Below are 17,214 nucleotides of genomic sequence, written 5' to 3' on the forward strand. Positions count from 1 at the left end.
TTTTCTTTATTTTCACTACGGTTCTTGGAAACTTATTTGAAATTAAGTTTTTTACCCCCTGACCAAATGATGGTATTGTCCCTCCCTCACCCTCCCTCTAAACAAGAATACGACACACCGGCCACCAGAAACAGATTTTTACTTGCAATTTGCAAACTGTTTGTTAGACAACAAGTTTCCTTGTGTGGGCGTGTGAAACCAGCAGAAAAACTTTCGCGCATTAAGAAATGAGGATTCAAAAATATAGAAAGAAAACCACAAGCAGCCATACATACATTAATTAGCATGAACAACTTGTCTTGATCAAGACATCAGTACAGACCATACACACACACACACACACACACACAAACATACATAAAACACTCGAGTCCACTCAAGGTTACGTTCAAGTTAAGTTCACACCTTGCTATATATAACTTAGATGAACACTACAGTCTCCAGCTAATGCTGCAGATTCGATGAGATGCAATGCACCAAGTTCAAGTTGTCAATACAGACGCAGCCCCCTGCTAAACGTGCGTTCCAAGGAAGATAGTTGAAGAGACCATCTAATGCTGGCTTTCTCCCTCTTGATTGTGACAAGTTTATCATAAACACACCATGCGAAGCTTAGGAAATGATCCCTGTTCAACCCTTCATTGTAGCAACCCCAATAACTTGGATGATAGGTAACATAGTACCAAGCAGATGCTTTTGCCATCAGATCTTCCTCCCCATAATCTTCTGCACTTGCCGGGCTGTTGAACCAGGTTCTAGCTTCTTTTCTTAGGGATCTCACAGCCATTGTAATTGCTTCTGCATCCCTTCTTCTGGTAAAGGATTTGGACATTTTCATAATATTCCCACTCAGGATTTCAGCCTCAGTCTTGATGCCATAGTAATCCATCAAATTCCCCAACTTGAAGTCATAGTTGGTTTTGTGATAGAAAGCATCATCAACATAATCCATAAAGCCATCGACTTCCATATCAGAGTCATACGACTTTCTAGCCTTTTCCCTAGTGAAGACTGCGGTAGGGTTAGCTTCTGGTGCAATTTCTTTCACTTCCCTAAAAAGCTTTCCGATCACATTCACTGATTCATAGGTGGGTTTATCGGGTTTCTCCATGAAGTCTGGATATTCTTTGACATACAGCTCACGAGGTATAACAGCTGGGACACCAGTTTTGGGAAAGTCAACAGCAATCGAAAATAGCTTTGCAAGCTCAATGCATGGTTCAGCCATTGCCTTATTGGGCTCTCTATCTGCGAAGACAGTGTGGGCATTTGCAATTATTCCTAGACTGTCATTGACTAGATAGTTGACAAAGTATTCCTCAACCTCCTGCGACAGAAAAAGCAAGCATCTCAAAAGGTTATGCCTTAATTAATCTCGTAAGTGGATCTAAAAGCAATTTCTTTCACTTCCCTAAAAGGCTCGCAGGAGCGGAATTACTAAAATTAAGGTTGGTTGAGTAATTACTAATTAATTTAAAGGGAAATAATAAATGTAAATAGAAATATAAAACAGAGGGGTCATAAGAGATATGAAATATTTATATCTTACTGCGCAAATTGGTAAATTTGGGTCTCCAAACTAGAAAAAAGCTAAAGAAAATCTCAGACAACTGAATTTCCACGAGGCAATCAATACAATAGCATAATTTCCGAACATAGGAAGACTAGGTAAACAGAAAGACTATAAGATTTCTTCTTAGACGGAGATGACATATTACAGCTGGCTCTTCCTAACAAAATCAGGAAAATATGTCGACTAATCCTACAAAATAAGAAATCCAACACCGGCGAACTCAGTCTGAGGAAAACCATTATGAGTACTCAAGAGGAAACCAGAATAATGATATTTTTAGGTCCTGAATGTCCAGAAATTAAGAAATAGTTGGTGGACTTTTTGCCACATTCAACATTGTGTTGCATTTGCAGGTCATAGGCTGCTTTTCCTAAGGACTCTAGTACGAGACCAAAAGAAATCTTCAATGGAATTCCTACTCATACCATGGATGCAGCAATCATATTGGTCTACTATCTTCTCATGTCATCTCCTGGCTGTAAAAGCTGGTGCTGTGGTTCAACATTTCGGTGACATATACTTGTTTCTTTCCCCTTTAACTTTTTCTCAAAACGAGATGCCTTTGCATGAGTCATTGAATTAGGACCAAATGACCAAGAAACACATTTTACTACCCTTACATCATTGGAAAAAGTGAACTCCTATTGGCTTTATTTTATACCCCCTTAGTACATCAATCATACGTGTACAATTGTATGCTTATTAAGAAAAGAAAGATCATTTTTGAGGAAAACTGAGTATGAGGCATCTTTCACAGTTTATGTATTTGTAAGCCTCAAATCATGACACTCAGAAATATTCTGAAATATATGTAAAATATGTTTGAACTAAAACAAATATAGGTGTTGTCCCACTCAAATCCTGGTCATCCCATAAAAAGGAAAGAAAGATGAGTCGCCACCAAAATTTTAAAAGGTTAATTTTGGAAATCTAAACAATGTGATCTAGGAAAACCGGATAGAGCTCAGGAGTCAATTGTGTGTGAGGAAAGTGTTAGGCAGTCGTTCAAGAAAACGGTTACCCTAAATCAACTACTCAAAATTAATATGACTTTTTTGTTATATTTTAATTACCATAAAAAAAGATAGAAACAAAGATTGTTTTTTAATTTAAAAAAGGAAAAAAATAAATTACTTATGAAGTTAGACTTGATCTGAGATAAAAACCTAGGGCCTACGTATCTTTTAGAGGGATCAAAGCCCAAGTAGTTTGGAGATAAAAATGTGTGTCACTTTGTTGGTATTTTTTAGAAAATATTTATTCAATTAAAAAAACATGTTTTTTATGGGTTGGTATTTTTTTTAATATATGAAAACAATTTTTGTATTTTTATTTAGAAAATATTTTTTGAAAGAAATTTTGGATTACCCTCTTTGCGGAGGTTCCCATAACCTCACACAGAAGAATAATCATTCGAACCTGTGGGGATCCTAAAACTCCCACATGATTCTAAAAAACATTTTGAGATTACATATATACATATTTACAAAGGGACTTTTTATTTTATTATTTATTTATAAACACAGGGCCAAAATTATTTTCTTTCTTTTTATTTCAAAAAGAAAATTTGCACAACCACAACTACATGGGTATTCGTGCAGAGACTTTCATAATCTCACACGGTTTACTAATGAATCTAGATACTTGTGGAAGTTTTGAAAACCTCACACACGGTATAGATTTTAAAAAAAGAAGCGCTTTCGAAACAAAAAGAAAGAACACTCAAAAGTAATTCAACATGAAAATCAAGTTAAACATAATAGATAGGAATGAAAATTCATACTTGATGATGCACTTATCAATTGGCTTAAAAAAGAATACATTATATAATAAGCCAATAATAAAAAACTATATATACATATTAGCACAATGACATGGACAAAAATAAAATAAAAAAGAGAAGAAAGTAGATATCAAAGTGAATATATATGGGAGATAATAGATAACGGCATATTTTGAACAAATCAAAGAGAATGAGAGTATTGAGAATTAACTAAAATCATGTTTGATTCAACCCTCTAGCCATCATTGTTCAAGTGCACAAATGTGATAATAACTACAAGAGTGTAGGCTTACCTTAGGTAGAAAAAAGAAGAAGATGAACAATGAACTTTTCTCTAGTTAGGTCTCTTCTCTCTTTCCCCAACCCACCTCATTATCATGAAATAAAATAATCAAAAAGCTCTCTACCTTGCCTCCTTTTTCACCGGAAAATTCTGAATGCCTTCCTTTAACCTCTACTCTCTTATTTATAGGCTCCACCTAGGATTTTTCAATTTTTCTCTAATTTTTGTTTTTTAATTTTCCTCAATTATGACTCATAATGTAACTTCCTATTTAAGCACCAAATCATCATCAATTGTGATTTTTTATTTTAATTTTCGTTTTTTAGAATTTTCACAATTATGACCCTAAAAGATATTTCTAAATTGAGGAGTTAATCATCTTAAATGAGAAATTTTTACTTCATTTTCTGATTTTTCTTATTTTCCTTTTTAATGTGTCCACCTCACATTTTTTAAATTAGATGTCAATTGGCTCTTAATTCTTATATTTTATTTTATTACTATTCATTGTAAAAGGGATATTCTTATTTAATTTTCTTTTTTTGATTTGCCACATGGTAGATTTCTCAAACTTAACCTTCAAGAAAGAATAAAGGAGGATATTAATCTTTTATTATTCTTTTTTTTAATTTCATTTATATTTAATATTTTTTGTGGGTTTCGGACAAAATTGAGTGTTCACATATGTGAAACCCTCCTTAACAAGGTGAACATGGTCCAGGCTAATGGCGATACATTCTTTGCAGTATTGGCGATGAGAGGATCATAGAAAAGTGACTCAATATGGACTCATTAGACATGATCAATTCCAATGAAATCATGGAAAATAGTCATGACATAATGACAGCAAGAGGATAGTTGAATCCAAGAGAACAATACCTCCATCATGACATCATGATCCAATTGTACGCTTTGGGCCGGAGTATAATCCATTGGTGGGATTTGGCGCGGTGGAATTAACTCAGGGTCCCAGCAAACGAAGTAGATGTCTCCATCGAGATCACTTCCCGAACACTCATTGGGATGAGGTCTTGTATCGAAAGTCAATTATGGCATCAGCAGACAAATTACAAAAGTAAATTTAAAATATCCAAGACAATACCAAGGAAAAAAGCCACATCAACTTACTAGAGAATTCATTGACAAATAACTTAACAAACATAGCTCTTCCGTATGCGAAAATATTCAACGCCTCATTAAATGAAATGGTTTATGACATGAACTAATCATACTCCAGATTTACTTCGACATAAACAGAATGTTGCAAAACAGGTCAGGTATATTCCGGTGCATGTAAGACAGAAAATAGTTGAGAATAGAAATATTTTAATAGCATGTATAGTGCGTGCATGCACACATGTATATCTTCTGCATACACTATGATTTGAGCCCACATATGTTCCTATAAAATGATATCAACTGTGTAAAGTAATATAAATGCAATGAAATAAGCTTACCTGGATCCTTTCTGAGGGAAAACAACACAATCGACCATGTGATGAAGAGCTGGTACATTAACAGCCTTCAAAACACGCACATCACCGGGATGCAAGCATGGGTTTTTGGCAACAACTACCTTACCTGTAACTATATAAGATCTCTCAGAGCCATATGCAACAGAACCATTAGACCATGGCATGGACCTCTTATCAGAATATTGCACAAATACTTGACCATATTCCAAGGTTCTCGTTTCATCTAGGCATCCCATCATTGCTCTTCCGTTTGGCAAAATAATTCTAGTTTTGCGTCGCAATTCCAATAGCTTTGATGCCCTGAATGTTTGCAGCATCATTGAAAGAAAAGGTTCTGCATCAGGCTTATAACCGCAGATGAGCATCTCCTTCAGAATATGAGATATCTCCCCAGCAGAAATCAAGTCCAGAGCCTCCTGTGCCTTTAATGAATCTGTTAGCAACGAGTTCAGTTCGTTTATAGCTTCCTTCTGCTTTTTCTCAAAAACATGATCCTTGACACCAAGAGTAGACAAGAGCGTGATTATCTGCCGATTCAGATAACAAGGCTGAAATTTACTACATGCCAAGACATCTAGTTTTGTATTATCCGATTCATACTTGAGCATGCTCCTCCTCAGAGATAATTTCACCGACGATGTCGGGTCAACAGCCACAACCCCTTTGAACCCACCATATCGAATCTGAAAGGCAGATGGAGTGGATGATTTATGGCCACATTTCATAGCCACTTTCCTCGCAAATTTAGCAGAAATCTTCCCAATCCCATCAGAGAAAATATTGTCAATTCCCTCACGTTTTACCACCACATCAGGAATCATCTCAGTTTCATCCTTGCTAACACTTAAAGTTTCAGTAGATGAACCAAAAGATTGACCCAGTCTAGCAGCATATTTAGCTACATTTCTAATGGTGCGAAAATCCCCATCCACTCTCTAATATCAGCAGCATTAAGTCCACAGCTTGTAGGAGCAAACATCCATAAAGAATTCTCCCGCAACTGACTTGACGAGAATGCTAGAAATTCAAACTTTTTGTCACCAATTACTATGCCATTTCTAAGGATGGAAAGAATTCTTTTATATATCTCAGTTTTTCTTTGCCCGCTAGAAGAGGTACGTGGAGATAAATCTGTTGAAAACAGTTTATCCAGCTCCTCGTCAACGAATGAAACGCGTAGGAAGTTATCAATGAACTGATGGAAATGGCGAAGGACACGATTTGAGACATTAACCTCTGGGCCGCAGAAATACACTTTACAAGGGGTAATCTGAACCCTGCGAACATATACCAAGCCATTATCTAAGGATATGGAAGGGGACGGGGAAGGATCCTGTGATGCACAGTACTTTTTATACTGATCAATGATCCACTTTGAGGGGTCAGAGCAGAGTTCCTTTGAAAAAAACATTTTCTCTAAAGCATGTTCAATGAAAGCACGATTCATTCTTCGTGGATCAATCAAACGATAGAAGCCACTATCTAATGCTGGACCTACAAGACATCCATGCTGAAGCAATGAGTTAACTTTGAACAGGATATCATATGGTATGTCAATTCCCCGAGGAGGAGCAACAATAGGGACTAGACTAGAATTGCTAGAAAAAGGAACTCCTTCCTCCAAGGAGAACTTGCTCCCACTTTCCTTATAATAAGCAAAGTTTTCCCTGAAATTTGGACGCTGTCCATGTGAAGGAAGCTGCAAGTATATATGAGAAGACTGCCCAATACAGCTAAAAGGAGTGAAATCTATTGCCCGGATCCATTGATCATCAGAAACATCTTTACAATAATTGAGAAGAGGATCTTCGAATATACTTCCTGAAGTACGCACGTCTTTCTCAAATATTCGAGGAGCACCAAGTAGCTGAAAGTTGAAGAGAGATTGATAAAGATACAAGATTCATCTGAAGTCATGTACGCAGAAGAATACAAATAATAACAATATGCAATTACGCAATATATGCAATCATATGAATTAACAAGAATCCACCTTCATGTATGAAGATAAGCTCGGACAAAAACTCAAAAGCATTAGTGTGCTCTGTTTTATAAGTATATGAGCTTTAGGGGTTGGCCTTACGTTCTATTTTCCTAGTACTTATAGAATGTCTTCACTCTTATCTTATGACAGGCAGTGAAAGGTATGCATAATCTGAAAGGCTTTGTTGCATAAGAAAGGTAGGAAAGAGAGAGAAACAGAGGGAAATAGAGAGATAGATGAGAGCGGCGAGAGAAAACAGAACTTAATTCATCATTATTCCGAAGCCCGGTTACAGCTTAACTCACCCCTCTATTCATATATAGCCTATTACCCTTGACCCCGATTAACTAGATAATCCTAACTACTGGTTACCCCTTAACTAACCATTTATTCATTACATAACAACACCAATACCTAATTTATAGAGGCAGTTAAAGGAAGGAGGGAGGGGACAGAAGAAGAAGAGAGACAGAAGAGAGAAAAAGAAACCAAGAGACAAGAAAGTAATCAATAACTGAATTTCTAATCAGGCATGAGTATGACTTTCTCATACAACCTCCTTTTATAGGCTATTAAACCCGAGTGGCTATTAACTCCTAATGTCTATCAACTAACTGACATACGTATACTTAATTTACAAGTTACACATAGGCTTCCTCCTTCAATAAATTATACATGTAAGCATGCACGCACGCACACAAATTGTGGTTGTATGCGTATATGCCACAAACAAATCTCATAATGAAAAAGGAAGTAAGTCTTCTACAAGTTCAGCTTCAAAATAGTAAAGTAAATCTAATGGAGTAGCATTTATTCACTACTATCTATTAAATTTCTCGAGCAGAATTATTTGAATCAGCATTCCTTTTCCTTTCTTGATTCTGTTATATGTCAGAAATCAGACAATCTAGGAGCTTTATATTCTATTTTCCGGTTATTACCTTGAATGTATTAGTTTCATTTCACCATTATTTTTGTGGTCAAGAAAATGAACCCTTGACTTCTACCAATCTCTATCCCATCCTTACCATTTAAGTGCAGCAGGCCAAGTGGCTTGTTTCTATCACAATTGGTTGGTGTTCTTGTAACTATCACTCCAGTAACAATTCTTTTATTACACCCACCATAACAGTATAAGAAAATAAAGTATATGCTTTTAAAGTTCAAATTACCACTAAATAAGTTATATTTGACGACCTGAATCAGAAGATACTCTGCAGTTTCACCACGCGGACGATGCAGCTCAATCTGCCAAATGTTTTCATAGGAAAGCTCAAGCTTGTAATCCGCCCCCCTATAGGACAGAAGGAACTGCATCTTTCTCATTCCTATCCCAAAGTTTACTTCCTTAGTAACAGCTTTCCATAAATTATAGAATCTATCCCTCGAGATCTGGCAGCCAAAATGCAGCTTCACATCCTCCAAGCTATGCAAAAATTTTACTGGCTTTGGCACGATATCATTTTCCAGTTCTCGAGCCTTAAGGTAGGAATTCCCATACCATATGCTTTTGGCCGGCAAGGAGATGAGATAAGAAGCATTCTTCGCTTCGTTGAATTGAATGATAGCAAATGCTCTTCGAACTCTACCTTTGCCTTGCCTTATCTTAATAGCATAAACAGTATCTTCACCAGTAATCTCCTCTACAAATGGCTTTACTGTGGACACAGAAACATCACAAGGGAATCCATACAACTCGATTGTTCTACCCATCGTATGCCAGCTCTATAAAATTTCCTGTATTGGGAAGATGAAATGATAACCAACAAGAAAAAAAGGACAGAAAGAAAAATGTTACTGTGATTCACAACAGGAGTATGTTAAGGATGAAATGCAGATAAATTTTTCTAGCATATTTCATGATGAGCAAGGGGGAACGAAAATAAATATTTCAACAGAAGGCCACGTCAGGTAGCCAACACAACAGAGCTTGATGAATCCTTAGAAGTTGGAATGCTGTGAATCACCATTTCTAACAAAAATTGTCCCATAAAGCAAATCACAAGAGTTAGTGATACAGTATCTTACAGTCTAAACAAAGAACCAAGCTTAGATGGACTTCTGGACCAAAAAAAAAACAAAAGAAAAAAACTTAGAGACTGATCTTCTAAAATAGAATTCAGGGTGTAATTTTTTTAGTTCAAACTTACTGTCGTGAAAATAGCATTCCCAAAAAAGTTACCAAATAGTGCAATTCATGTGATTTTGAAAGGTAACCAATCAAACACATGCCCTTGGTGAAAATTAAGAGTCATCTGTTGAGTATTTTAAAAAAAAAAAAAGTGAATATAACAACGGTCAAACGTTAAATATCCGAAGGTACAAGATGCAACCGATCTCAGAACAAGTAAGAAATAGATTTATGTTCACACACTTTTAAACAGGACAATCATTCCATTCCAGCCAAGCGGATCAAACGCGTCTACCGAAGAGGTCCAATTTATATCCAAGGGAGATTTCTTTTTTCAAGAAAAACTTTTCCTCTTGTATTAAGTTAAATCACCACGAGTAAGTTTTAGAGCAACCCAGCAAAGCACCAAAGCAGAAAAGGAAAAACACTTTGAACATCTAATGACACGCCAACAAGACAACTAATCCGACACATCCAAAATTCTTGAATAAAGAAAACGAGAAAGAACGCAACACCGCGATATTTCAGGCAGAAACGTAATATTCTTGCAAGAGTAGTGATCAGCCGTGCACCACAAATTTGCATGAATCGAAGTAGAGAGCAGTAGAGGTTTGAGTTAGTGATCACTCATCATCCATCAAAAATGCAAAAAGATGATCAAAATCCAGAACTGAGTCTTACCAGAGCAATCACGAGACAAGGGATCCAACGACACAGAGAGAGAGAGAGAGATGAATTCTTGTTCTTCACTTGTCAACTGGAGTCAACACTCTCCCTCTTGACTGCTACTCACTATCCATCAATGACAGATTTACACTCTTCCTTTCTCGCCACTTCTCATGGCACGTCGAAGGAAGCTGCCTATAAATAAAGGGAAAAAAGTTAACGGGAAGTCAGTCAAGAAAACAAAATAAAAAAGTGAATAAAATAAGAAATGATTCTATGCGTTTTTAGTTTTGAAAAATTAATAAAAGTATCTAGATTTTATTTTAATTACTTTTCACCCTTTTAATTTTTATTTAAAATTTTATATTTTATCTGGCGCAGTAGGAATCTGGGATCATGGAAGCACACTCCTGGTTCGCCGAAAGCAATCCAACATCGACAATAACGTGTTGACGAAAGCTGAAGACGTATGTAAGGTGATATTACCATACTACTATACCACCAAGTTCGAATATAAAATTAATTTAGAGTTTGTTTGAATTAATATCTGAAAAAAATGATTTTTATTTCAATTTATTTTTACAAATATATATATAATTAACATTTTTTCCCGGCCAAAAAATAAAAAACGGAGAGAGAATCTCTGAAGGAATCCGCGAATGGGGATGCACTGGTCCGTACAGATGGGTCCCAGCCTTGAAAAGCAAATCTATGATCCGTGAAGCGAAATTTCGACCAGGCAATAAAGAAAGAAAATGTTCACAGTTTATTTATTTATTTATTTTAATTTTTATTAGGATAAAACTCTATTCCTCTCACGCTTATTATAATACTTAGTTATTAAGTTAATTTTAGTTCTAAAGATAAAATTTGTTTTTTATTTTTATCAGTTTTTTTTAAAATTATCCTTATTGATACTTTCTCAACTATAACCCATTAGGAGAGGGAAATGAATATTAAGGAAGATGATTATGATGTTTTAGAAAAAAACATGTCATGTTTTTATAATTAACTAACTTATCTATTTTTTTAATCTAATCAAATTAGTTAAATAGATCATATATTAAAGACTAACTGAGTATAATTTATGTAAAGTTCTGTTTCGTTAAGAGCAAGTTTTTTCTTTTCTTTTTGGTAATAAGAGCAAGGTTTATTGCAGATAAAAGAGTAAGAAAGACTCTTGAGCTACTTGTTGGCCTATTCCTTTTAAAATTATTCCATTCATTCAAGAATGTGATTTTTTTTCATGCCAAAAATATGGAAGAATTGGACAATCGAAGAATATTCCCAAATAACATCCAAGATTTACTTCTATTTTTTATTATAAAACTGTTATTTTATTATTAATGATTTACGAGGTACTGTTACAAATCAGAATTAAAAATGTAATTTGTTTTACTGATAATATTAGGTTATTTATGGTTTTGATTTCTTACATGACTTGTATTGAATTAACTACAAAAAATATATCTTTACTTATATTAATTAAAAAATAAAATCTGAGTTTTTAGACATAGCCATGTGTAATTGGTAGACATGGGACAGTCTTTACTCTTTGCCATTTATTTGCTCATTTGTTATTCCAATTTGCCCATTTATATTTATATATATAAACAGGATTTATAGCCAATAACATACAATTCATTCATCTATTTTTCCTTTTTTTTTTTAAGAGCGGAAACACGTTTAACTTTTCATGTAAAAATATAATCATTTTTTTATTATTACTTTTTTTGCTTTAGGGAAAGTTAATGAGTGAAGCAAGCTAGAGAAGAATCTCATCCATGGAGTAGAGATGAAAATAAAGAGCAGAATAAGCCATAGCCCATGAGGGAAGACTCCTTGGTGATGAAGAAGTATTATCTCTGGTCAAAAAAAAAAAAAAAGCAACTTGGTGATGAAGTATTGAAGGGGCCCATATATTCCATTTCATTCTTCCTCCTTTCTTCCTCCTCCATCATTTCATTCTTTTCTTGTTCCACGCAAAGATCAAAAGCAATCTCCTCACCTTATATTATATATATATATAATTATTAAAAGTTAAAAAAGCATGAAAATGAGAGAGAAAAGAGCCAATGATTTTTCTAAACCGTGCCTTATTTATTAATTCGTCCATGAGGGCTTATAAAAAGAACAAATGAATGAGACAGTCTAATAAATCCGAAGTGAATCTACAATAATTGTGATTGGGAACGTAAACAAAATAGTACTAGAAAAACTATCCTGCATGAAAATGACCAAGTAAATCGTAGTAACCCACCCCCATTTAATTTCATTAATACCCTCCCTCGAGCTCAGGATCTCGTGTTTGACATTTAATTTTCCTGTTGATCAGTGCATATAGGGTTATGAAGAAAAATGAAATAGCCTAATAAATACAAAATCAGTCCACATTAATAATAATAATAATAATAATAATAATAATCACAATAAATGTGATGATCGTAACTACTGAATAAGAAATTACCACAAGGTAATCATAATTTCCTTTAGTTTTGTGTGCTCTATTTTTCTATTTTTTTTTTTGTATATCATACAAATATTAATTGCAGCTTGAAAAAGAAGGGATTTTTCAGCATATTTGCCCAATTGCTTAGATCCTTTGTCATATCTAAATATCAAACCATAATATTGCGCACTACCTCTGATTCTAATTATAAGATCTCGGTTATAATAAGGTCTTATAATTAAGACCGGAAGTAGTATGTTATTGATGCTGTTTTAATAACAAGTTGCACCAATTAGCTAGAGATCCATTTACTTATACGGAAAAGGAAAAAAAATGTTGGAGGAACATCAAATAAATTAACAGATGCTTCTGCCTTCTGGTTTTATTTTCATTGAGCTGAAGCCCCTTTGCTTCTCTAAGTTTCCTACTTTGTATAACCCAATAAAAATTAATTGGTAATTATCCAACCCAAATTATGGTTTACCAATAAAAATGGCAACTTCTTTTGAACGATCGCAGTCATCATCAAGCACACTCTCAATCAAGGACAACCACCTGCAAGAAAAAGGTTATCTGGCAAATACTGTTATAGTCTTATTTATAAGTTACTTTCAACATGATTCAGACGGACCAAGAAAAACCTTAAATTTTATTAACTCATTTAAAATTTATCAACTTTTCAACTTTATCTCTATTTAGTATACATTATAACTCACCTAAACAAAGTCAATACAATAATAAATAAAAAGTGAAATCATACATTCATATGAAAAAAATTTTTTTGCCCTGTAAATAAATAGAACCAAAAGAGTATAATAACAACTATTCCATAAATTCCGATCTCCACCTTCATCCTAGAAGCTTAATGCTTCAACCGAGTCTTTATAATTCAAAGCATTTACCGTTTTAAAAGGAAGCTGATCTCAAACTTTTCAAAGGATCAATCCACACACATATAATATATACCTTCACATGTTCTTCATTTTAGCATACCAAAAGTAATAAGAAGACAAAGAAGAAAGGACGTCAAGGGAGGGCATCAATCTACAATAAAATACTCTTCCACCGAAACACTGTTCATAAGCCGTTTGCACTGTCTTGGGCTGCGTGCACGCCTGTTTTCCAAATCTTCCCTCCAACAAACACACTATTTCACAATGTCATGCATTTCATTCACATTTTCCCTCCTTGAACGATACAGATGCAGCTTCAACTTGAAATTCAAATAATGTTCCCTCCTTTTTCATGAGGCCACGGGCATAAATAGGTAGCTTATTCCCATTACCTCCACTTTTCCCATATTCTTGTCATCTCCTCTCTCAATCTTCGGTTGACAAAAATCATGTCCACATTGGTAGGAGATCCAGTTGCTTTGGTAGATTTGTATTATGGCAGATGTGAAGGCTGTATTTTGGTGAAGGTTGAGAGGGTTATATTCAGGGAGAAGAAGGTTTGGAGACGTGGTTTTACAAGAAGTTTTAGGTTTTTGGTTTCTGTTGATTTGTTGGTCTTTGATGAAATGGTTCGTCATTTTGGCTTATGATACAAAATGTTTCTATTAGTCTAAGGTTTGGTTTCATTACGGTTTACTTATTGGTGAATCATTCATGAATCTTTCAGGGTACCCATGTATTAGCTGTTATAGAAGATGATACGGTGCTTGACAGTCTCTGTGGTCGATTAGTTCAAGGCCAGTCATATAGGATCTCTGGTTTCACTGTGAGGCCTGATGGACTTGGTGTTCATAGTAGTTACCATATTTATTTACAGGAAGGGACGGTGGTTTTAGATGCAGCAGAACTTCTTCCTCAAGTGTCTTTATTCCTTAGGGGAGTTGATTGCTTATCATATGGTTATTATCATGATTGGGGTATGCTGGGTAGGTGAAAATGTTGGATGCAAAATTCTTTACATGTGCTTCGTTGAAAATGTTTGACGTGGTCTTCATGGATTTTTTTTTTGCTAATATGTTATATGTTTTTCTAATCTATTATTTGGTTTTCTAATCTGTTATTAGATGCTTGTGGTTATCTTCGTGAGCTTTTGAGCCCAACAATTGCTAAAGTAAATGGTGTGTATTGTAAAGAAGTTACGCTGATACTTGAGCAGAAACACTTTGAGGAAGAAGGAGGGTATATGTTATATTATATTTTATATAATATGTTTTTCATTTATTGTCAAATCAATTATTAGTATCAATTCATAGATACTGATTTCTCAATAATATTAACTAATGAATAATTACTTTCAGAAATATTGTTATATGTACTTTGCATGGAGAGTGTGCTGAGACCACCATTACATCATATAACTCTATTACTAACACTGAACATGTGTTTGTGGCAATACAACATGTTATAGGTACCAGTTTTTTTCAACCCGGTAAGAATATATCATGAAAGTAGTATGAATGTATTTTTGTTTATTTGTTAGTTCTCTTTCTAAGCATTGTCATTTTTTATATAGGGGGGCCACATCTAACCTCTTTTGGTGAAGCTACAAGAGTCTTCTTTAATCCTGAGGTGGCTGGTATTGTTGAAGAAGGCTACTATCTTTTGTCTTCTGGAAGACCGATGCTGAAATAGTTAGGATTTAAAATCATCATGGCTAATGATATTATCATTAATGAAGTTTGTAATATTATTTCCTTAACTTTGTTGAAGCCCTATAATAACCTATTTTTATCCTTTTTTTTAAAAATTATCATGAACTTTTATTAATGATTAGAATGTTTGTAAGTTACATTTACAAGTGCATTACTGATGGGCAGTTGACAAACACGAGCTTTAGAATATATTTGGAATAGACTAAAAATAGTACCATGACCAAAAAATTATTCTAACTTCTGATTACTCATTGAAATTAAAAGATGTAAAAAAGAGACATAGTCAAATAATACTAATAGTAATTTATTAATGATTTGAATGTCTGCAAGTTACATTGCAAGTTACATTTACAAGTGCATTACTGATGGGCAGTTGATAGTTGACAAACATGAGCTTTACAAAAAATTATTCTAACTTCTGATTACTCATTGAAATTAAAAGAAATTAAAAGATGTAAAAAAGAGACATAATCAAATAATACTAATAGTAATTTAATAATATTAATATTAATCAGTTCAATTAGACATTACAAAGACACTTTAAAATGCATACAATAACATAACATTACATAATATTAACTATGACTTACTCATATCCTAAGCAGCGTGCCATGCCATGGACATCCTACAATATATGTAAAATTATACTATTTTATATAGAAAGCCACCGGCTACTGTGGGACCTATTATCTTAACTCTAAATATATTACCTAAAATGATATATTACCTATTATTTTGCAACCTTCGTCGTTTTCCCCTCTTCCCCTTTGTCGCTTATCCTTCAAAACCCGTAATCTCCATTAGTTACAAACCCTAACGCTTCGCCGAGTTCATTTGCCGAAGGTAAGCCATATTCGCAGCAATCTATTCCTCCTTCCATTAATTTAGTCGACATTCCTTCCTCTGTTGCGATGAAATTGGAGTCAGACGATGATATTGTTGTTTCAATCTCTTCCATGGGTGCTTCCTCCTCCTTTGTTTCTTGAGTTCTGTTATGGGTATCAATTAAGCTGAGGAAATATCGAGCAAGATTGTTTCCAGCAACTGGGAAGACTTTCATGTATGAGTTCATAGTCACATCCTCAATCAAGAGAGGGTGAGATGAACTGACTGGTATCTTAACACGGAATGATGATTTGTATTTCTGGATCGTATGCAAGAAGAAGCTGATGTTCTCCAGGTTGTAGCATTCTGAGATATCCCATTCAATGTCGTGTATACCTTCGTTGTGAATGAGCCCGTAAATGCATCGGAACGGTATATACCGATGGTGAAACCATTCTGCAGTGCCGGCCTCTATGATTCCTGCCTCTGAAGCCTTCAAGACAATACGGTATGAAGTTAAGTTAAGGTGTGCTGATATTTCTAGAGGGCCGCATGTTACACGAACAAATCTAACTCCATAGATTTTCCATGTCCTGAGCAGAGCGTAAAACACAATTTCTGAAAATCCTTCGTAAGGAGGCATTTTGACAAACTTATCTCAATATCTATTCTCGGTTTATATAAGCGTTCTAGATATGTGAATGAGGATAGCGTGAGAGACATATATAGAAGAACTTATATATATTCTGTTCTGCGTCATGGTTTCTGCGGCTTCGTATAAGTTACCACTTTCTGTGTTGCATTTATGTTAATGATGTGACGTATGCTACTGGTATTGGGTTGTGATGATCATCATAATTAGCTCACTGTGTGAAACTATTTTAATTATAACTTGCCACAAGTTTCGATGCCTTTTTTTGTTTCACACAAGTACATATGCATATCTTCTACTTCATGTCATAAAACTGATACGTCGCAGAGCTGAAACACTACAGCGACGCGTCCTGTTACTCAATTTGCCTTATCCCAATATGTTACTCAATAGTTGATTATAATGAGTTGACAAGATGATTAGCCATTCGTCCACATCTTCTGCCTATCTTCTGCAATGTATTTGAATTTAATCATGTGCAATGATTTTACCACTGTTTACCAGCGTTCCCTGTTTCAGTTCTCAATTCCTTTGCAATTCTTATTTGTTACTTGTGTATATCCCTATTGTCTGCTTGCCATATGAAATGAATAGTCATATGACTGCATTATATACCTTTATCCAAACTGTGACTGCATTGTATCCTTTATCCTAATAAGACTACGCTTGCTACAAGCTTCTATGCCTTTTTTTATTTCACACAAGTACATATGGATATGTTCTACTTCATGTCTATTTAAAACTGATATGTGATAGAGCTGAAACACTACAGTGCGCCATCCCTGTCC

The 17,214-nt window shown here is 34.7% G+C and overlaps 1 protein-coding gene across 1 annotated transcript; it reads right to left on the reverse strand.

Moving 5' to 3' along the window:
* Nucleotides 1–272: 272 nt before the first annotated feature.
* LOC114724893 (RNA-dependent RNA polymerase 1-like) lies at nucleotides 273–10,049 on the reverse strand. The gene is given in 6 exon segments (XM_028911346.1): nucleotides 273–1,327; nucleotides 4,519–4,669; nucleotides 5,097–6,042; nucleotides 6,045–6,981; nucleotides 8,296–8,835; nucleotides 9,911–10,049. Coding segments are annotated over 5 exon segments (3,387 nt in total). The 5' UTR covers nucleotides 8,812–8,835; nucleotides 9,911–10,049; the 3' UTR covers nucleotides 273–490.
* Nucleotides 10,050–17,214: the final 7,165 nt, after the last annotated feature.

This window comes from Neltuma alba, unplaced genomic scaffold, assembly GCF_004799145.2.
Source record: "Neltuma alba isolate B1F8T4 unplaced genomic scaffold, ASM479914v2 tig00012201_pilon, whole genome shotgun sequence".
Classification (NCBI taxonomy): domain Eukaryota; kingdom Viridiplantae; phylum Streptophyta; class Magnoliopsida; order Fabales; family Fabaceae; genus Neltuma; species Neltuma alba.